The following is a 23,424-nucleotide window of genomic DNA, read 5'->3' on the forward strand; positions in this document are numbered from 1 at the left end:
TCAAACCTTAGAGGCTAACCAAACAATTCAAAAATAACCCTAAATAATACATTTTCACCGACCACGTTCGAACGCGCATATTTCTCACTTCTTTGGATTTGCAAACGTGATGCAGGCGTTCGCAGCATATTCGAACGCACATATTTCTTACTTCTCTAGATTTGTGAACGCAATGCAGGTGTATTCGAATGCACAATTTGCACTCTCTAGATATGCAAACTTAATGTAGGCGTTCACAACTCCGTTCAAACGCACTCCACTCGCATTCGAACGCGACATACAGAAAACTTATATTTTTAAAAATTAAATATTAAAACAAGAAATAAAGGCACCCATAAAGTGTATCCATGCTCGAGACGTCATCGGTGAAGTCCGAATCGTATCAGTCACAAGTTGGTTTCCAGACCAGACATCACTTGTGAAGTTCATATATTGAGCAGGTTTATGCATCAACCCAGAATGTCACAAGTTGGCTTACATATAGTTCAGTATATTAAAAATGCTCTCGGTCAAGGGTTATTCTTTTCCTCTAAAGTGATCTCAAATTATAAGCTTTTTGTGATTCTGATTGGCCAAGTTGTCCGGTTACTAGAATATCTACTTTTGGCTATTATATTTTCCTCGGTCCTTCATTAATTTCATGGAAGTCGAAGTACTAGAAAACTATTTCTCTATCATCAATTTAAGTAGAATACCAGGCCATGACCGGAACTTGTGAACTTTATTGGCCTCGATATCTTCTTAAAAATTTGGATTTGGGATTGCTACATTCAGAACTAGCCCTACTTTGTTGTGACAATAAAGCGACACTACACATAGCAGCTAATTCAGTCTTCCATGAGCGCACTCGGAATATTGTCATTATGTAAGAGACAAGATATTTGATGGTTCCCCATCACTAGACTGATGAGCTCTATAAACCAATTGGCAGATGTTTCTACCAAAGCTCTTGGAAAGAAACTTTCATTGCCATGATTCGCAAGTTGGGAGTTAGAGACATTCACTCTCCAACTTGAAAGTGAGTGTTAGGAAAGAAATACTCTACAATTGGAATGAACATTGATTCAGGAAATCAAATCCTCCATGGATAGATTGTGTATCAGCTATATTAGGAAGATGCTAATCATCAGGATTTATTTCACCATGTATAACGTAATCATAGCCGTACTATAGATAGCTGTATTATAGGTAGACTTTCCTTATGGAAGAAATTCCTGCATGTATAAATAGTGGCAATGCCAATATGTAATGCAAGCCTCTTGGTATATACTTCTCCATTCTCCTTCTTGCTTTTGATAATCTTGGCCAGCTCAATAATGTCATCCAAGGACCCTTAAATTCAGCCTTAATGGTGATCCTTCCGATGATCTTGAAGCATCATGAATTTCTATACAAATGCTTACTCGATCAGTTACCATGCCCCTACAAATCATGTTTGTAAGAATTCAAAAGCAGCACAAAGATTTACCTCAAAGTAATTTATTGTGCATTATACTGATGACAAACTCTATTAGAAAATGAGAACAAAAGAATGAAATAAAACATGACAAACAACATCGACAGACTCAACGAGTCATAGAGCACGACGTCGACGAAACAATACACGTCAGAAAACAAATACCAAGTCATATATCCTAAGCAAGCCATCGCATATGCATGGCAAGTCGTACCGAAACTAGCTAGCTAGCTAGTTCACAACCTTGCACATTTTTCTAACCTCACCTTGATTTCCAGTAAGCACCCCGATGTGGCCCATCTTCACCATGGCAGCCCCAAACTTTGCCTTCCAAACTCTCTGGTGCCTGGCAAAGGCCTGCACCAAGGCCGTCGTCTGGGGGCTCCCTAGCAAGGCAACGTCGGAAGAGAACAATACTTTGTGAGCTATCACATTCTTGTAGTATTGGTTATCCAATCTATTTGGTGTCACAATATCTTGATCCACAACCGTAGTAGGGCTCGCCGTCGGTGGGCATTTGCTCCTCAAGAATGTGATAAAGGATGGTTCGATCGATGGATCCTGGAGCGAGAGCGATGAGCAGTGGGAGTCACCGATGGAGTGTGCTCCGGAGAGGGTGACCAGATCGCCGACGGATAACCCTTTGGATGCAAAGCTAGCGATAAGCTGGGATAGATTGAAGAAAGGAGGGGGCAGATTTTGGAGCGCCTCAGCTGCGATGGAGACTCTTCCGTCTCGCCTTCCAGAGGGGATGGCGTACTTGATACCACCAAGGAATTTAGCTGCATCACGAGCAGCAAAGGCGATAATGTCCGCACAAGAGACGATGCCTGGGCAGTGGTGCTCGAGGGCAGCCTTGGCTTCATCAATCACATCGAAGCCATGCAAGCTAGGGTTGTTTGGAGGGGAAGTTTTCTCAGTGTTGGGGTTGGCTGGTGTTGGGTCAAGGAGTACAGAAGCATCACAGCCCTGGTGCAAAAAAAAATAAAAAAAATATCAATGGCAATTAGTCTATTCATCTATACATGTGAATTCTATAAAGAATAAGAATTTAGTTGTAAAATATATATATATATTTGTAATGTATAACTTACTGACCCTAACAAAGCAATCGTGGAAGAACATCCTAATAAGGGCGGCGCCAAGGCCAGGAGTCTTGGCCACAGCCTTGTGCACCACCTTTCTCACGATCTCCTCAGCCTTTGGGCACTTGCAACCATAGAATCCAACTTGTAGGGAAGCAGAGGAGGTGGGAAGCATGGCTTGGATGGCCAATGCAAAGAGAAGGCAAGAGGCCAAGAGAGGAAGCTGACCTCTATCTCTGCTCATCTTTACTATATATCTATGTATACTCTGATAGAGAGAAAGAGAGCAGTGAGGAAGAGCAGCTAGCTGATGATGAAGAGCTGCTCATGCTGATAGGTATTTATAGATGGGAAGGGTTGGGTTTGAGCAAGTAAATTAACCAATGATAAAATAAAAGAGTCTTCTCTTTTTTATGCCATATTAGGTGGAATAAAGCTAGAACGTGGGCAGCACAAGCTGGAATTTTGACTTTTTAGTTCTCACGAATGAGCTTGCAGAGCATTGGTTTGTTGAGGTTACAATTTTTATATCGTTTTTTTTTTGCTTGCATGTATATCCTTAAATCCTTCACTCGTTTTTATGCCCTTATATTTGCATGTTTACCATTCAAAACATATACTATTTGCATAGATATCCAACAGATTATTTTTCAGATTAAATTTGAATAATTAGTAGAAAAAACACAAAAATATCTTTGACTAAGAAAGTTAATAAAAACTACAGTAAGTATATTTTTATCTGTTTGTTCTAAATTATTTAAAATTTAATGCTTATGTAACTCAAAAATCATGTCTTTTCATATAAATAATACATATACAAAAATCATGTCTTTTCATAGATATACATGTAAATATTAATTTTAGAGGGGCATATAAAAAAATAAGAGATTTTTTATGGGTTATCTGCAAAAAAAAAAAAATTGTAAAACCGACATATTTCCTTTTTTACCAATAAAATAATGAGAAAATTAACAATAATACCCAGCAGTTTGACTATATTATAAGTAAAACACTATCTTTTCTTTTAATTTATAAATAGGTCGTTTTATTTGGCAAAAAAAAAAAAAAACCGAGCAACACCTCACTATATGATGAAATGAAATAAAACGTAAAACATTGCGTCTATTTCAAGTAATATTTTAAATTTTCTGAATTATACTTATCTCACTGATATTTGAGATTAAATAGTAGTTTCGAATCCATTGATCTTGTGGAATTTAATGCTTAGATGTTGATGTGATTTTAATCTTTTAGAGGCTCGATTAAATCGAATATATTTTGTTAGAAATTAGTATTCTGGTTTATCTCCATATTACAAATCAGATCTAGAGCGAAAAGTTAGGTAGTGGTAACCTCATTAGTTAAGATTCTAATCACTCTAGTTTCTCCTAAATCATCGGGATGAAAAGTTAAAATAAAATAGTAGAGATAGATTAGAACAGAATAGAACGATAAATATCCGACGTTGCAACGGTCGTCAGAGAGTGACAGACGGCCAAGAGCGGTGGTGAACGGCCAAGAGCGGTGGTGAACGACTATATAGTAGGGTGAGTACTAGAGGAAAGTGGTGGCTAGGGTTTAGAAGCTTTGGAGATTCTGCGCCTATAATCTACTCCTAAAAATTAAGATAAAGACGATCTAGCGACTATGATAAAACGATAAATGCGATAATAAAAAAGTAACTAAACTTAATTAATTCTCATGCCTGGAGAATTGGATGTTTAACAAAGAAGCCCTGCCCTTTTATATACAAAGGTGAAACTTATATGACTCGAATTATAACTTGTCTTAGACTAACCGTAAAGACTTATACGACTCGAATTAAGACTTATCTTAGAGACTTATATGACTTAATTGAACTTGTTTTACTGGTTTATATGACTTAACTAAACTTGTCTTAAGTACTTACATAAGAGATAAATATAACCTAGAGATAAATATAACTTAGCTAAATCAGTCTTCCTTATCCTTCTCGGAATGTTTCTTCATTCTATAATTTAGAGAAACCTTGAATAAGAGGTTATAGATGAGGACGTTACCGATATTCTCCAACTAGTCTACTATTATTAAATATCCTTTAAATATTTTTTTCGAAACTATGCAGAGCTGAATTAGTTAACTAACAAATTCTAACGTAATAAGACTCTAATTAAAATAAATAAGTAGATAAGATTACTAAACTCAATCCATTAAGCCCAATCTCTCTTTGATGTGATCCAATTTGACTGAGTTTGTATTACTCCTGGTTATTTTAGGTGCTTAATTCTGTGTCAAATAATTAAATTAATTCAAACAAGAGCCTCGTTAGGTAGAAGGCTCCACTTATAAATAATAAAACGAGATAGCTTTTCAGTAATATACTCAAAATAGAGTATATTATTTATAATTTTATGTACAAAATTATACAAAACTAATAAATCGAATATTTAAACCAAATTCGACGTTATGTGCTCAAACTTCCCAATTTTATATTTACGACTAATCCACACGTAATGTAGTTTAGGTTGTCTTTAATAAATAAATCCCAGAAGGGCGATGAAACTAATATTATCTTTTCTCATTCTCCTAAGTATGGTGATGTTTCTGGTTAGAGATTTCTCTATTCTAAATTACAGAATATTATTCTAGATTTACAACTAAATATGAAATTATTCTTACTCTATATTAGAAATATTATGCATGTTATTTGAATCTAATTATGCATAGATTTTACCCCTAATTCAACTAAAATTATTTTAATAATTAGAATTTAAAAAATTTAAAAAAAATTTAACTAGTCTAGTTTTCTGCTCAAATTAAAACTTTATATTCAATTTTCTCTCTGTCTCCTCTCGTACTAATCATCTTACACTTCTATCTCTTCTCTCCAACTAATCATCTTCCACGAAACGTGAACATTGCATACCTACAAGAAATAATTACACTTTAATTTAAATTTATGTATCAAATTAAAAGTAATCCTGCTACATTAAATATAATTATTACACCACTATTTCAACTTACAATTAAATACTATATTTTTATACTCTAGATTAGAGACATGATTTAAAGAATAAGAAGTGAGATTAGCTGCTCTATAATTTTAAGATTAGCGGCAACCGACTAGGATCTTATATCTATTAATGTTCATAAGTATATTTAAAAAGAATAAGCGATGATTAAATATCCTCAATAATTCAACTTCCAGACTGTGCCTTTCTAATTTCAAGGGTCATATTTTAATTTGGAGCCGGTCAATGATGTCAAGCTGGAAATTGCCACTACTACCTAAAAGCTAGCTTGCATTAATTTCATTTTTTTGTATTATGTTATTTGCATTGATAAGATTACTTATCTGTACCTCTTCTCCAGTTCACAAAGTTGTGGCAGTATCAGGACTTTTAATATAAAAAAGTAGAAATACATACTTTTAACTAAGGGACATATATGAAATCTAAAGTAAATTATTTAAAGTTTAACTATTAGTTAACTCCAAAAGGTATATATGAAAATAAAAAATAAGTGTTTTAAAGGGTATATATCTAAAAGTTGTGTGTTTTGATATGCATGGTACATATATAGATATCAAGTTTAGACCGGCATATAAGTGAATAAGAAAATCTTGAAGGGATATATGCAAAAAAAAAAATTAAAAATAACCCTAATTTGTTCTTAGATATTGAAGATGGAACTTAGTAAGATTGTGCCCCCACTGCACAAATTTCAAACACCAAAAGCAATATAGTAGTAGGATGTAGATGGTACTAACAAAGTAGAAATTGAGAAATTGTACAAGTAGATATGATGTCATAACATTCTGTTCTCCAATAGCTTATGAGGAAGGGTTTTGCAAGTTGGCTAGGCTTTTTAGTGGAAGAAAGGGAAAGAACTACGACACTAACTTGATGGTCGTAGCATTAATACCTATACAAACTTATAGGGAAGTCCGTATCAAAATTTGTTGGAAATTTATATATTTATTGTAACTCCTCTGCCATGCACCCATGTGTATACCAACACACGATAGGTTTATCGCATGAAGATAAATTTGTACTTAAGATAATTTATTTTAAAAATAAATTATACTATAATCTAAATAAATTTTGTGGTATATGAACATGCAAATTTATCGTAACAATACTAGACTAGATAATATGGTATGACCGTTATAGACTACAATAAACTATCAAATGACGACTAATACTAATGCAAACTAGGTTAGATCATATCGCATTATGAGAATATTAGGTTCGATAGATCGAGTTTATTTATCTTTTAATTAATTTTATTTATTTATTTTTTTTGTAAGCATTTAAGACAAGTCTAGTTAAGGCATGTAAACCACTAAGGCAAATTCAATTAAGTCACATAAGCTATTAAAGTAAGTTCAATTAAATCCTATAAGCATATAAAATAAGTCCTAGTTCGAGTCGTATAAGCCTTTAGGATTAAGTCCAAGTAGGACTCATTATACTTGACCTTTATATATAGAGGGGCTAGGCTTCTTTGTTTATTCATCCAAATAACAAACATCCAAGCATTGAGAATTAATTGAGTTTAGTTATTTTTTTATTATCGCATTTATCGTTCCATCGTAGTCGTTAGATTGTTTGTACCTTAATTTTTAAAAGTAGATCATAGGTGTAGAACCTCCAAAGCCACCACTTTGTTCTAGTACCCACCCTACTATACGGCCGTTTGCCACTGTAACATCCGTGTTAAAAAAAATAGAAGAATAAAAAAAATAACGCACACACCATGCGCGTGCACTCTAACCGCAACGCACACGCTTGGCGCGTGCGCTGACTCCTTCTTCCTCCTCCCCCACCTCTCGTAGTTAGTTGCGAGAGGTGGGAGAGAAGTGCGCCGAAGTGGAGTTAACTCCACTCTATTGCCCTCTCCGCCTCTTCTCTATTTAAACTCCACTTCTTCCCCTCGAGTTCTCTTCTTTTCAAAATTCCTCTTCCTCGCTCTTCGTTTCTCTCTTTTCTCTTCCGAGCCACCGAAGACCTCGTCGCGAATAGCGAGTCACCGGAGCGCCACCAGCCAGCCAAAATCCCCTCACCTCGATCCTCGGATTAGCCTCCATCCCCTCTTTAGTTTAATTTGAAAATAGCCTAGTCGATCATGTTTAATTAGGAATTTAATTATGTCTGCCTTCATCGGAGAAATTCGTCGGTTGGCGACCTCGGGTCGACTACCCATTGGTCCGGGGAGTTTCCCCGCTGCAGCCCCTTGTCGTGGGGGAGGCAATGCCATGTCGCCTCCCACCGCTGGGTTATTTGGACTCAGGCGGCCACCACTGGTGGTGGTGGCCCTACTCGTCAGCCTCAACTGACTCAACTCTTCACGTGGAAGAGGTGGGTACTCGAGATGAGGGCTTCGAGCCCTTCTTTCACTACACTTGGAAGCTCCATGGCCGCCGGCCATGGAGTTCCTCAGCTCTCACCATCGGCCCCACTGGTTGATGGTTCAAGCTCACCTGCAATTCAAGTCGACCTCATCGACTTGGGGAGCGTCTGGTGCTAGGCTGCCAGCGACGAGGATCACTGGCACCAACACCTTTTTATCCTCTGTTTTCTTCTCTAGCAAGGAGACGAGGAGAAGGGGTGGGGGTTGGGCCAACCCCCACCGCACTCTCTCTGGGTTGTTGCGTGGGCCACAGCCCAAGCCCTCGAGCCTTTTCTAAGGCCTCGGTGGACTGGGCTCTGGAGCCTAGTCCACCACCTCAGTTTCTGGTGGGCTGTGCGGGCCCACCTTCTCACCCTAATGGACTAGGCTCTGGAGCCCAATCCACTATCTGAGGGTCTTGTGGGCTGCAGTAGGCCCGCAACCCACTATCTCAACTTGCTGGACCGGGCCCTTGAGTCCAGTCCAGTGCCCCTTTGAACCAGGTGGGCTATAGTAGGCCCATAGTAGGCCCATAGTAGGCCCACAGCCCACCTCCTCACTCTATTGGACTAGGCTCTTGAGCCCAGTCCACTGCCTCTAGTCTAGTGGGCTGTAGGTAGGTCAGCAGTCTACTCTCTCTCTCACCTAAGCTTGCTGGACCTCGAGCCCATCCCAACCTTTAGACCATAGATTGATTTATTATTTGTCTTTTATTTTCTTAATTTTGTTAGCTACATAAATTATAATTATTTTATTTTTCTCAACTATGTTATTAATAAAATTAGGATTAATACATAATTAAAATAGGTATTTGAATTTATTATTCTTTTCAATTATCTTTGACACTTACAAATGTGAACGACTCTAAATGACCATTTTTAAATTAAGACAAAATAATATATTCGAACCTAGAAAATCAAAACTTAATTTTTACAACAAGGTAGTAGTCCTTTAAGTTCATCAATCTTATGTTTATTTTATTTATAAATTATTAGACCCGCTATTATGTTGGAAGGATCTCGAAATTCAGGAAGAGCCAACTGATTAGGAGAGTAAGACGTATTTCAGAGATATTCCAAGCGAGTAGAATTCTATAATAGTCTACAAAAAATGCATACTTATGCCAATTCTTACCTGTATTAATTAAATGTCATTTCTTACTTGTGAAAATTACATGACATTTCATACTTGCATTTAATTACATATCAATTCTTACTTGCATTATTTATCACTTAATGCACATGTATGATAGACTCTATGCTTGTTTATAATACCTGTTATTTTGATGATTATGTTAAATAAATAATAGAGGTCATGGCACCACGTGCACGTATCATTATTAGTCAAGTTCCAGCTAGGTAGTGCTCCTTTCACCCACTCAACCTGGGGTTAAGGGCAAAGTGTATTATATAGTATTATATTAGCGGTCTACACCTGAGGTCAGTAACTATTAGAGCATTCAGGTGATTACACTGCCCTAGTTGGCAGTAACTATTAGAGCATTCAGGTGATTACACTGCCCTAGTTGGAGACTAATCTAGTATGATATTAGAAAAGATGATTGAGAGGTAGGGATTGTAGTTCTAGCGGTACCCGAGGATGTAGGGCCAGGGCGTCTATCGAGCTGTATGCTCTTAATCGTCGTATGTGATGATTTCGCTCTATGCGATGATTACTAGAGCGGTGTTGATGGGCCTACAACTGAGGTCCTTAGTCTGATGGCCATAGACAATCGGTCATATACAGTGTCGCCAGGAATGTATGGGCGATAATACCGCTAGATGACTAGTCCCCTCAATTTTATGGTGCTTTATGAGACATGTCATTGTGACTCGGTTTCTGTGTGGATTTTTATGTAAATTGAGCTATAATGATGAAAGTTATTAAAAGTTATAATGTACACATTCCTTGACATATTTATGGGTTTGCATTTCTATTTATCATGCAATACAATATTCATAGATTTCTATTGATTTTACTTGCTGGGTCCCGTGCTCATCGCTATTTTGGTGAAAATATTTCAGAGCTGATTATTAAGGATGCAGATAGCGAGGAGTGGTAGATTCATTCCTCTATTTTAGTATTTGTCTATTCTATTATTTCTAGTCGGACTTGGCCCCTGCGAGGGTATTTATGTTTTAAATTTTATGTTGGACTTGTATTCCTAGAGGCTTGTTGAGGCCTATGATATTGTAACTTTGGATTATTTGTTAGATTATTATGGTATTTTTTAACTTATCCAGATACTTTGTGAGATTATTTCACAGAAAGATCTCTTGAGAATCACGTGGAAATTCTCCACGTGAGGAACACGTGATTTTTGAAAGTGGGTGTTTTAGCCACCCTCTAACAACTACTGCAATGTCAGAAATTTATCAATTTATCTGGTTATAACCTTCCTCTACTATTTTATTTATAACTTTCATGTCGATCTTTGATTTATATGAAACTAAAATTATTAGGACTCTAACTTCTAAGGCTACCCCCATCTAAATTTTTATAATTTTTCTACGTCTGGGTTGGTCCAAATCTAATGCAAACTAGGTCATCATGGCCATGAGGTTTAAGGTACAGAATGGTAGGTACTATTCACTTATGTGAATCAGTTTAGATCAGATTATATCATGAGGAAATTAAGCTTAATGGATTGAACATATTTATTTTTAATTAATTTATATTTATCTTTTATGTAAGCCCTTAAATTAAGTCTTTTTAAGTTATATAAGCCACTAAGGCAATGTTTAATGAAGTTACTAAAATATGTTGAATTAAGATATGTAAGCCTCTATAGCAAGTCCCAATTCGAGTCGTATAAGCATTTAAGGTTAAGACCAAGCAAGACTCATTGTACTCGACCTCTATATATAGAGAGACTATGCTTCTTTATTTATGAATCCAAGCATTCAAGCATTGAAAAATTATTTTAGTTTTGAGTTTATCTTAGGAGTAAGAATAAGATAATATAGGAGTCGAAGTAAGTTAATTATAACCGTTTATTTTCTTAGGAGTATATCTAAATTAAAACCCTAATTCTACCTCCAACACATAACCACCACCGCCTCCTTGAGCCACCGTATCTTACGGTCATCCACCACCATCCTTGGCTATTTGTCATCCTCCAACGACTGCCGCAATGTCACATATTCACCGTACTATCCTATTCTGACATTGCTCTACTATTTAATTATATCTTTTCATCTAGATATTCGATTACATAAAACTAGAGCCATTAGAATCCTATATCATAAGGTTACCACCACCTAAATTTTCATAATTTTCTTATGTCCGAATCTGTCCAAATTTATTTCGTAACATTAGTATCAAAGCTGACTCTCCAACCTTCATCCACTTTTCTAAAGATATCTTCTAACACATCCAATCTGTAGGAAGTTAGATTCACAAGAAAGATAGTTTCTAGGGCTACAAACTGTCTAAATTTCACATCGATCCAATAATCAGCCCTTAAGGCAAGTCTAGTTAAGTCACGTAAGCTACTAAGATAAGCTCAATTAAGTCATGTAAGCCTCTAAGGCAAATCCTAGTTCGAGCCTAAGTTTTTGGGGCTAAGTCTGAGTAGGACTCATTGTATCCGACCTCTATATATAGAGGGGTTGAGCTTTAATTAATCCAAGCATCCAAGTATCCAAGCATTGAGAATTAATTGAGTTTAGTTATTTTCTCATTCTCGCATTTATCATTTTTATTATAGCCATTAGAACGTCTTTATTTTTCTAGAAGTAAATCTAAATTGGAAACTCAAATTTTACTTCTAACCCATAGTCACCATCATCTCCAGTAGCCACCCTACTCTACAGCCACCCACCACTACCCTTGGACATCCGCCACCCCCTGACGACTGCTGTAATGTCAGATATTTACCGTTTTGCCCTATTTTAACCTTTCTATATTATTTTAATTATATCTTTTTATCTCAACATCCGATTGATGTAAAGCTAGAGCCATTAGAACCCTATCTCGTGAGGCTACCACTACCTAAATTTTCATAATTTTCTTACATTAGAATTGATCTAGATATGGTCTGTAACGCCTAAGGAAGCAACTATAGAGGATCAAGAACTCATATCCATATGAACTAGTCTTATTCGGTGCCACTGCCACCACTAGCAACTGCTAGTGATGAACCACCTTTGAGGAGCACTGAGAGGATGAAAAAGACTATTCAAACCTTGACGGCAGCCCTCCATACCTAGCACCACCCCTTGCATTGCCAGTGCCATCGGCCATAGTGGAACCGACCTCCCTATAATATGAAAGTCTAAACCGTGAGGAAGGCAAAGTGCGAGCCCAGATCACAACCAAAGCACCACCTCTGGTCACAATAGAGATACTACCATCTCTACAGACTATTTCCACCACCGACACGACACTAGAGCAATCCTTAGCGATGACCCCATCATCATCTTCTCTAGTCGCGATGAAAAATAAAGGTCGAAACCTAGTTTTCTAGCCACATTGATTAAGACATTTTTGGTCCAAGCCACCACTGTCAACACCTTCCTTAGACCACCAACACTTGAGCCATAATCTAAACTGCATGTACTAAGACCCTAGCTCGAACCACCGGCTAGGATTTGGCACGATCTACCCATGATTAAGGCAAACTATGGTTCAAACAAGTGGGCCCTAGAGTAGAACTCTTTGTGGAGCCTTCTTCTATATGGTAGACGAGACCCATACAAAGATCAAGGACACGTAGTTCGAGAGCGACAAAAGGTATGGAAACAACCATGGACACTTTGAGGATAAGGTAATCGAAAGCATGGTGGATTGATATAAACTAGATCAGATCGGATCGTATCATGAGGACATTGGGCTCGATGAATTGAGCATATTTATCTTATAATTAATTTATATTTATCTCTTATGTAAGCCCTTAAGGTAAGTTTAATTAAGTCTTGTAAGCCATTAATACAAATTCAATTAAATAATGTAAGCCTCTAAAGCAAGTCCTAGTTCGAGTCGTATAAGTATTTAGGGCTAAGTCTGAGTATTACTCATTATACCCGACATCTATATATAGAGGAGTTAAACTTTTTTATTTATGAATCTATCTATTGAGAAATTATTTTAGTCTTAAGTTTATCTTAGGAGTAAGAGTAAGATAATCTAGAGGTAGAAGTAAGTTAATCATAGTTGTTTATTTTTTTAAGAGTAGATCTAAATTAAAAATCCTAATTCTACCTTCAACTTATAGCCATCATCACCTCTACAAGCCACCCTACCTTACGGCCATCCACCACTATCCTTCATCGTCCACTATTCTTCGACTGTAACATCCTGGTCAAAAATAAAATAAAATAAAAATCCTAAGTGAGCACATGCTCACCCACATCATCCACTTTCTTCCCTCCACCTCTTCTTCTTCCTTTTGGTTTTTCATCCCCTTAGATGCCACTTTCTTTTTCCTCCTCTCTCTCTCTCTCTCTCTCTCTCTCTCAATGCCAATGTTGGGTTTCTCTCCGATATCAAGCACATGCGTGAGAGCTCCTCCTTCATGACCCAAGTTCGTGGTTTGTGGTGATCGGAGGGAGGCAGGATGGTGTTTGGGGCCGAAGGGGAGAGTGGGATGGCCAAGCTGTGGGGCTGGCGTGCTCTTGGCGTCATCTTGGCCAAGCTTAGTGAGGACACCGAGTGCTGCCGCTGTCGAGATAGACCATTTGTACATGTTCTCTTATAATTACATGTGACTTATAGATAGTAACATGATAGATGCACTATTATGATCATATTGACATATACGTACATTGTGTGACATCTTTTTTTACACTATTTTTAGACTATAGATATGTATACTTGTTGAGATTTGTGCTCATGAGCTTTGGTGAAAATATTTTTTTTCTGATTAGTAGATAACCTCGAGTTTGTGAGGAGCTGGTGAAAAGTTGTTATTAGTCTCTTTCGTTTATTTTGTGGTTGTAAATAAGTCAGATGGATTGTAGCTTCTATGCGGGCATTTACTCTGTTATGATGTATGGATATATATCTTGGAGCTTGTTGTGGCCTGTGTAATTTGGGTTCCTTTTGTTGTAATATTTATGTAAATGTATGGTCTTTATCTTATTATCATGTAGAAACTTTGACCAACAAGTCACATGAAAACCACATTGGTTCTACTTACGTGAGAGGCACGTGTATTTTGTGGCGGGTGTTCCACCAATGATCGCCGCAACGTCGGATATTTGTTGTTCTACCCCATTTTGATATTGCTTCACTATTTTAATTATATCTTTTCATCCAGAATATGATTGATATAAAATAAAGCCATTAGAACTCTTATCTCATGAGACTACTACCATCTAAATTTTTATAACTTTTTTACATTCGAATCAGTCCAGATATGTTCTGTAACATTAGTATAAGAGCTGGCCCACTAATCTTCATCCACTTTTCTGAAGATATCTTCTAATGTAGCCATCTGATCTAGGGAAAATTAGATTCATTAGAAAGATATTTTTCAGGGCTACAATATTTCTAAATGGCATATTGATCCAATAACTAGATTTGTCAGAAACTCTTTTTAAAGATCCGTATAAATTTTGTCTAGAAACTGATGCAAATCGAGTCAAGCCAGTTCGTAGCATCCACCAAAATAATTAGAAAGCCAGAGAGATGAGTAGTAATCAACAAATTCCTTAGAAATGCATTCCGAATTAGTAGTAAACTCATCTGTTGATAAATCTAGCCCTTTATATAAAGTTCCTTTCTTTTTTTTAAGCAAACAATAGGAAAAACTTAGCAGTGATGTCTCCATCCTTAACCTAACTCACTCGAGCATTATTTTGTTGTTTAAGGCTAATTTGCGTAAGGAGGGTGACACACCACTGATTAAGGAGAGCAAGGGAACAACTTTTAGTCTCACGAAGAGGAGTGACCCTTTCCCTGCACCTTAGCAAGACTAACCTCAAGCCGGCACAGGTAATTACGGTTCTAGAAAAAGATTTTTTAAGAAATCCTAAGATTTAAATGTAAAGATTTCAGAGTAGAAATAGAACTATGTGAATGACTCAAAGAGATTCAGGACTCAACAACAATTTCTCATCGCTGGACCATCAAAGCAAAAGCACTCGAAGTTATTTTAAAGGTTAAATAGAATTATTTGTCTTTGTAGAATATTTATAACATATGATTATCAAAGCAAACAAATGCATGTAAACAAAAATACTTGTATTTCTTGAAGTGTGCAAATATGTGACATAATTTTTTATTACTTCTAACAAGTAAAAATAGTTTTTAACTATTTTTTTTTGATTCGACAAGCCTAAATGGAATAGAATACGTTTTAACATTCTCAAAATTCTGTTTGCACTAATCTACTAATGAGAAGGTTAGCATGCTTGGTATAACTTAAGAAATAAGTGGAGATAAACCAATTTTATTATATCACTTCCAAAAAGTGGCCTCCCAGTTATCGTGAACGCGGCCTCAAGGATTTTCTGCGAATTGGTCGCAAATTCAAAATTAGGAAGTTAATTTGAGCACACAATGTGGAATGGGGATTAAGGATTAAGGTATTTGGTTTGTTAATTGTTTTAAAGGAGTGAAAAGAAAGAGAAAAATGTACTACAAGCAGCCAACGCCTGCTACTGATCGACCACAACTCGTGAGAAGTAAGAGTCAACTTTCATCTCGTGCTGTCACGTTCTAGCTCTACTTCACATAATTTGGCATAAGAAAGAGGAGAATTATCTATCTTATATCATTGGTTTACTTGCTCAAATCCATCCCTTCTCATCTATGAGCAGCTCTTCATCATCAGCTAGTTGCTCTTCCTCACTGCTATCTTTCTTCATATCTCTCTCTCTAAGAGCATAGGCCATTTATTTCGATTTTTCATTTTTTAATGAAATACCAAGAAGTAAACATCAAATATTAAAACAATGGGAAATGAAACTCTAATGGCTTTATCCAATCTCCGATCTCCCCATATTACAACCTTTCAATAACATAAAAGGGCAAAAATAGTAATTTCGCCAGAATAAGGTATAATCTGTTAGGAAAGAAATATTTTATAATTGGAATGAACATTGATTTAGGAGATCAAATCCTCCATGGATAGAATGTCTATAAGTTATATTGGGAAGATGCTAATCATTAGAATTTATTTCACCATGTATAACATAATTAATAGCTGTATTATAGATAGCTATATTATAGGTAGACTTTCCTTATAGAAGAAATTCCTGCGTGCATAAAAAGTGGCAATGCCAATACGTAACGAAGCCTTTTGGTATATACTTCTCCATTCTCCTTCTTGTTTTTCATGGTATGAGAGCAAGGTTAAATCCAACCTATTGCTACACTCTAAGCTCTCATGTAGCATCTTCCTAGTAGTCATTCAATCTCCATGGCTAGCAACCAAGAAAATCCACCACCTGCTAATGTCGACAAATCATCTACCATTCCTAGTTGGTCAGATCCTTCAAGATTTGATATCTCAAATCCCTATTTCAACCATCACTCAGATCATTCGGGAATAGTTCTGGTCTCTAAGTCCTTGAATGGAGATAACTACACCGGTTGGAAGAGGGCTATGACTCTAGCTCTAAATTCCATAAACAAACTTGGATTCGTCGACAGATCAATCAAATCTCCTTCAAAAGAAGCTGACCTTAAAGGATATGCAACTTGGTCGCATTGCAACGACATGGCCCATTCCTAGCTCATCAACACCCTCAATCTAGATCGCAGATAGCATCATCTATTATTCTACTGCTCATGAGGTATAGGAGGACCATTGTGAGTGATTCTCTCAAAGCAATGCACCCCGCATCTTTGAGATCTAACGAGACATAGCCAATGGTATCTATATCTGCCAATGCATGTATGCCCTAAAGATTATTGAGGAAGCATAATTACTTGGTACTACTCCCGCTAATATTCCAATGGGAAAATGTCTTAAACTCTCAAACTAGACATCACTTGTGTAGTTCATATATCGAGCAGGTTCATGTATCAACCCACAATGTCACTGATACGATCTCCTCTTTTAGGCTAAGGTTCGATCTCTCCTGATTTTCAGAGCTGGACAAAATCTGCCACGGAATTTTAGAAATAGATGCCGAAAGATGCCCCCTTCGGATTGTTCTGAGATTTTGATATGTTGTAGCTCCAGAAAAGAGCTTTCCAATAAATCAAGTTTTAGGCAAATCGGATGTGAGGACCTCAAGATATCGTATGATTAATGGATGAACATTATGGGGTCTATCTTAGGATCCGTGAATGGAGGCATGAGATCCTAGATGATGGTGGATGGTGGTGGACCGATGTTAATGGGGTGGCACCGGACAATAAGTGGTGGTGGAAGGGTTATGGGTGATGGAAGGGTTAGGGCAAGTGATGGATAGATTGGAAGAAGGGGAAGAAGTGGGTCGCCTCTAAGGGACTAGGGTAATTGGCCGGTCGAGGGAGGTCAGAAGCGACGTCGCCGGGGATCAAGAGAACAGGAGAGAAGAAGATGAAGGAGACAAGGAAAAATACTCAGTTCATTAATAATGACTCTATGGTTGCCATCCACATCTTTAGAGGCTAACCAAACAATTCAAAAATAACCCTAAATAGTACATTTTCACCGACCGCGTTTGAATGCACCAAATCGCGTTCAAACGAATATATTTCTCACTTTTCTGGATTTGCGATTGCAATGTAAGCGTTCGCAGCGCGTTTGAATGAACATATTTCTCACTTCTCAAGATTTGCGAACGCGATGCAAGCGTTCGTAGGTGCGTTCGAACACACAATTTGTACTCTTTGGATATGCGAATCTGATGCAAGCGTTCACAACCGTGTTCGAACGCACTCCACCCGCGTTCGAACGCGACATACAGAAAACTTATTTTTTTAAGAATTAAATATTAAAGCAAGAAACAAAAACACCCATAAAGTATATCCATGCTTGAGACGTCATCGGTGAAGTTCGAATCGTATCAATCAACCACGCTTCCATACACCTTGTCCTCAAGGTGACTCAAGTTAAACTTGCCGTGTTTGGTGGGTCATCCTTAGTCGAGCTTGGATACTTGTACTCCTACTGGTCTAAGGTGGAATTTGGGTTCGTCTACATTGAGTCCATCTAGTCTCGGGTGGTCGAACCAATTGACTCAATGTCAGTTTAGCAATAAAAATCTAGTGCGTCCGATTGTGCTCGGGAGGTCGAGTCAGATGTAGTTGGTGGATCTAGATTAGGTTCTCCTAGTGACTCGAGATTGGTTCAACTAGCTAAACTGACTGTTGGTTGTGCTCATAATCATTTTGCCCACAGGATCCCAGTCAAATGTATCATCGTATAAGCAAACTTGACTTAAGTATTGTGCCTTCTTTGACTTAACTAAGTCCCCAAGTCTAGAGATGACTCACACTTGACTTGACCCCTTTGGCTTTTAGATCCAACCCAGCTTATGTCTAGCAATTCAACTTGGTCAAGCCCAACCATGTAGCCATCTTGAAATTCTAACCACTTAGGATTTTCAAAAAAATGTGAAATCCCTAATATTTCTCCTATAATTCCATCTCCATCAGCCATTGCCATAGGAGTTGCCTTGGCAGTGGCAGCCTTGGTTGAGGAGTGACCTCTTCCAGTAGTTGCTTTGGTAGGGTTCCCAACGGTGTGGCGGCAGTCAGCGACGATGGAAGGCCAAAGTTGGCCCAAAAAATGAAATCTTGATCTCCTTCTTCTCAATCCTATCACAGGCACGGCAAGGAGCCTTCGGCCATCTAGAATATGAAAAGCTATTGGTGAGGTCCCTCTTGGGATGGTGGCGGTTGACTGTTGTGGAACATTGAGGTTGACAAAAATAAAATCTTCATCTCCTTCTTCTTCATTTAGTTGCAGCCATGGCAGGAAGCTTTCGGCTGTCTGGGTGAGAAAAGCAACAGCCCACAAGGTCTTTACGGGGTTGTCAACGGTTGGTGCTGCCGTGGGTGGAAGATCACGACCTTCTTCTTTGAGTTGTAGCTCGGCGGGGAGCTGCAACGTCATCGCCAGTGACGACGCTGTCACGGTCGATTGTCGATTGACCAATGAGAATGGTGGAAGGTCACTGGAGGCCATACGAGATTTCTTCCTAGTTGCCGGCTTGCCGTAGTTGCAAAGGGAGGTGGTGTAAGGCAGCCCAAGTGCCGGAACTCGCGGTTCCGGATCATCTCCCTCACTACTAATGAGGATTCCTGATGAGGGATATCCAGCGGCTATGTGTGGTCTTCCTTTATTCAATAGTGGTTTGCACGGTTGTCGACTCATCGAAGAACTCTGTTCTAACGTCGAAAGAACCTTTCCAACCGTCAAGCTCGCCAGAGGAAACTGCTACCTTGAAGTTGGACTCTTCGTCGTCTCTGTAGGGATCGAAAAGGGTGTGGCCAGCCTTTCGCGGTTTGTCGGTAAGGTCTCCGGTGCATAGGAAGATGTGGAGGTTCCGAGGGCTGCTACGATGGTTGAGGATCCCATCGTAGCCGATGGCGATTTATTGCAACTGACCATGGGTCAGGGTGTAGAAGCTCGATCTTGCAGGATAGCCGAACTCTCCCCTATTTTTGTGGGGAACGGGGAGGCCGTGGAGGATGTTGGGTATGCTACGAAAGGCTCCCCATACTGCCTTGCGATTGCCGTGCATGTCGAAGATTTCGGCCACGCCCGTATTTCCTACATCATCTCCATCATCATCTGGTTATGGATGGCCATTTGTTCGGAAAGAGACCCCAACACGGCTTGAACACTAAACTCTTCCGTATTCCGATTTGATTGGACGGTTCCGTGGGTGGAATTCCCGACAACCGTTTCCTCCCCCTATTTCGGGAGAATCTCTTCTTCCTCATCTCGCCGTGTAGCCATGACTCTAGTTGTCGTCATAGGAAGCATGTGTCTAAGGAACGGTGGCTCTGATACCAACTTGATACGATCTCTCCTTTTAGGCCAAGGCTCGATCTATTCCGATTTTCAGATTTGGACAAGATTTGACACGAAACTTTGAAAATAGATCCCAAAATATGTCATCGTCCGATCGATGTGATATTTTGATATGTTGTAGCCCTAAAAAAAAGCTTTCTAACTAATCCAAGTTTTAGGCAAATCAGATATAGAAATCTCGAGATATTGTCCAATTAGTAGATGAACGTCAGGGGGTCTGTCTTAGGATCCGTGGATGGAGGCATGAGATCCTAGATGATGGTGGATGAAGATGGACCAGCGTTAATGGGGTGGCACCGGTGAATAAGTGGTGGTGGAAGGGTTAGGGTAAGTGTTGGATAGATTGGAAGAAGGGGGAGGAGTGGGCCGCCCCTAAGGGACTGGGGTGATTAGCTGATCAAGAGAGTTTAGAAGCAACGTCGTCGGCGAAGAAGACAAGGGAGGCAAGGCAAAAACTCAATTCATAAATAATGACTCCATGGTTGCCATCCACACCTTTAGAGGCTAACCAAACAATTCAAAAATAACCCTAAATAGTACATTTTCGTTGACCGCGTTCGAACGCATTTATTTCTCACTTCTTTAGATTTGCGAATGCGATGCAGGCATTCGAACGCACATATTTTTCACTTCTCTAGATTTGCGAATGCGATGCAGGCGTTCGTAGGTGCATTGGAACGCATAATTCGCACTCTCTGGATGTGCGAATCTAATACAGGCGTTCACAACAGCGTTCGAATGCACTCCACCCGTGTTCAAACACAACATACAAGAAAGAAAGACACCCATAAAGTGTATCCATGCTCGAGACGTCATCGGTGAAGTCCGAATCGTATCAGTCACAAGTTGGTTTCCAGACCAGACATCACTTGTGCAGTTCATATATTGAGCAGGTTTATGCATCAACCCAGAATGTCACAAGCTGGCTTACATATAGTTCAGTATATTAAAAATGCTCTCGGTCAAGGGTTATTCTTTTCCTCTAAAGTGATCTCAAATTATAAGCTTTTTGTGATTCTGATTGGCCAAGTTGTTCGGTTACTAGAATATCTACTTCTGGCTATTATATTTTCCTCGGTCCTTCATTAATTTCATGGAAGTCGAAGTACTAGAAAACTATTTCTCTATCATCAATTTAAGTAGAATACCAGGCCATGACGGAACTTGTGAACTTTCTTGGCCTCGATATCTTCTTAAAAATTTGGATTTGGGATTGCTACATTCAGAACTAGCCCTACTTTGTTGTGACAATAAAGCGACACTACACATAGCAGCTAATTCAGTCTTCCATTAGCGCACTCGGCATATTGTCATTATGTAAAGGACAAGATATTTGATGGTTCCCCATCACTAGACTCATGAGCTCTATAAACCAATTGGCAGATGTTTCTACCAAAGCTCTTGGAAAGAAACTTTCATTGCCATGATTCGCAAGTTGGGAGTTAGAGACATTCACTCTCCAACTTGAAAGTGAGTGTTAGGAAAGAAATACTCTACAATTGGAATGAACATTGATTCAAGAAATCAAATCCTCCATGGATAGATTGTGTATCAGCTATATTAGGAAGATGCTAATCATCAGGATTTATTTCACCATGTATAACGTAATCATAGCCGTACTATAGATAGCTGTATTATGGGTAGACTTTCCTTATGGAAGAAATTCCTGCATGTATAAATAGTGGCAATGCCAATATGTAATGCAAGCCTCTTGGTATATACTTCTCCATTCTCCTTCTTGCTTTTGATAATCTTGGCCAGCTCAATAATGTCATCCAAGGACCCTTAAATTCAGCCTTAATGGTGATCCTTCCGATGATCTTGAAGCATCATGAATTTCTATACAAATGCTTACTCGATCAGTTACCATGCCACTACAAATCATGTTTGTACGAATTCAAAAGCAGCACAAAGATTTACCTCAAAGTAATTTATTGTGCATTATACTGATGACAAACTCTATTAGAAAATGAGAACAAAAGAATGAAATAAAACATGACAAACAACATCGACAGACTCAACGAGTCATAGAGCACGACGTCGACGAAACAATACACGTCAGAAAACAAATACCAAGTCATATATCCTAAGCAAGCCATCGCATATGCATGGCAAGTCGTACCGAAACTAGCTAGCTAGCTAGTTCACAACCTTGCACATTTTTCTAACCTCACCTTGATTTCCAGTAAGCACCCCGATGTGGCCCATCTTCACCATGGCAGCCCCAAACTTTGCCTTCCAAACTCTCTGGTGCCTCGCAAAGGCCTGCACCAAGGCCGTCGTCTGGGGGCTCCCTAGCAAGGCAACGTCGGAAGAGAACAAGACTTTGTGAGCTATCACATTCTTGTAGTATTGGTTATCCAATCTATTTGGTGTCACAATATCTTGATCCACAACCGTAGTAGGGCTCGCCGTCGGTGGGCATTTGCTCCTCAAGAATGTGATAAAGGATGGTTCGATCGATGGATCCTGGAGCGAGAGCGATGAGCAGTGGGAGTCACCGATGGAGTGTGCTCCGGAGAGGGTGACCAGATCGCCGACGGATAACCCTTTGGATGCAAAGCTAGCGATAAGCTGGGATAGATTGAAGAAAGGAGGGGGCAGATTTTGGAGCGCCTCAGCTGCGATGGAGACTCTTCCGTCTCGCCTTCCAGAGGGGATGGCGTACTTGATACCACCAAGGAATTTAGCTGCATCACGAGCAGCAAAGGCGATAATGTCCGCACAAGAGACGATGCCTGGGCAGTGGTGCTCGAGGGCAGCCTTGGCTTCATCAATCACATCGAAGCCATGCAAGCTAGGGTTGTTTGGAGGGGAAGTTTTCTCAGTGTTGGGGTTGGCTGGTGTTGGGTCAAGGAGTACAGAAGCATCACAGCCCTGGTGCAAAAAAAAAATAAAAAAAATATCAATGGCAATTAGTCTATTCATCTATACATGTGAATTCTATAAAGAATAAGAATTTAGTTGTAAAATATATATATATTTGTAATGTATAACTTACTGACCCTAACAAAGCAATCGTGGAAGAACATCCTAATAAGGGCGGCGCCAAGGCCAGGAGTCTTGGCCACAGCCTTGTGCACCACCTTTCTCACGATCTCCTCAGCCTTTGGGCACTTGCAACCATAGAATCCAACTTGTAGGGAAGCAGAGGAGGTGGGAAGCATGGCTTGGATGGCCAATGCAAAGAGAAGGCAAGAGGCCAAGAGAGGAAGCTGACCTCTATCTCTGCTCATCTTTACTATATATCTATGTATACTCTGATAGAGAGAAAGAGAGCAGTGAGGAAGAGCAGCTAGCTGATGATGAAGAGCTGCTCATGCTGATAGGTATTTATAGATGGGAAGGGTTGGGTTTGAGCAAGTAAATTAACCAATGATAAAATAAAAGAGTCTTCTCTTTTTTATGCCATATTAGGTGGAATAAAGCTAGAACGTGGGCAGCACAAGCTGGAATTTTGACTTTTTAGTTCTCACGAATGAGCTTGCAGAGCATTGGTTTGTTGAGGTTACAATTTTTATATCGTTTTTTTTTGCTTGCATGTATATCCTTAAGGAATCCTTCACTCGTTTTTATGCCCTTATATTTGCATG

The 23,424-nt window shown here is 38.9% G+C and overlaps 2 protein-coding genes across 2 annotated transcripts; both read right to left on the reverse strand.

Annotated features, from left to right (window-relative positions):
- Window positions 1–1,463: 1,463 nt before the first annotated feature.
- Window positions 1,464–2,835, reverse strand: LOC140776327 (peroxidase 2-like). Its single transcript, XM_073119990.1, has 2 exons — window positions 2,555–2,835; window positions 1,464–2,425 (listed from the first exon to the last, which is right to left on the reverse strand). The coding sequence occupies exons 1-2, from the start codon at window positions 2,783–2,785 to the stop codon at window positions 1,688–1,690; spliced, it is 969 nt and encodes a 322-aa protein (XP_072976091.1). The 5' UTR covers window positions 2,786–2,835; the 3' UTR covers window positions 1,464–1,687.
- An 18,911-nt stretch (window positions 2,836–21,746) lies between these two features.
- Window positions 21,747–23,117, reverse strand: LOC140776300 (peroxidase 2-like). Its single transcript, XM_073119963.1, has 2 exons — window positions 22,837–23,117; window positions 21,747–22,708 (listed from the first exon to the last, which is right to left on the reverse strand). The coding sequence occupies exons 1-2, from the start codon at window positions 23,065–23,067 to the stop codon at window positions 21,971–21,973; spliced, it is 969 nt and encodes a 322-aa protein (XP_072976064.1). The 5' UTR covers window positions 23,068–23,117; the 3' UTR covers window positions 21,747–21,970.
- Window positions 23,118–23,424: the final 307 nt, after the last annotated feature.

The sequence above is a fragment of the Typha angustifolia genome, chromosome 14 (assembly GCF_048772165.1).
Source record: "Typha angustifolia cultivar Huaian chromosome 14, ASM4877216v1, whole genome shotgun sequence".
In the NCBI taxonomy this organism is placed as follows: Eukaryota; Viridiplantae; Streptophyta; class Magnoliopsida; order Poales; family Typhaceae; genus Typha; species Typha angustifolia.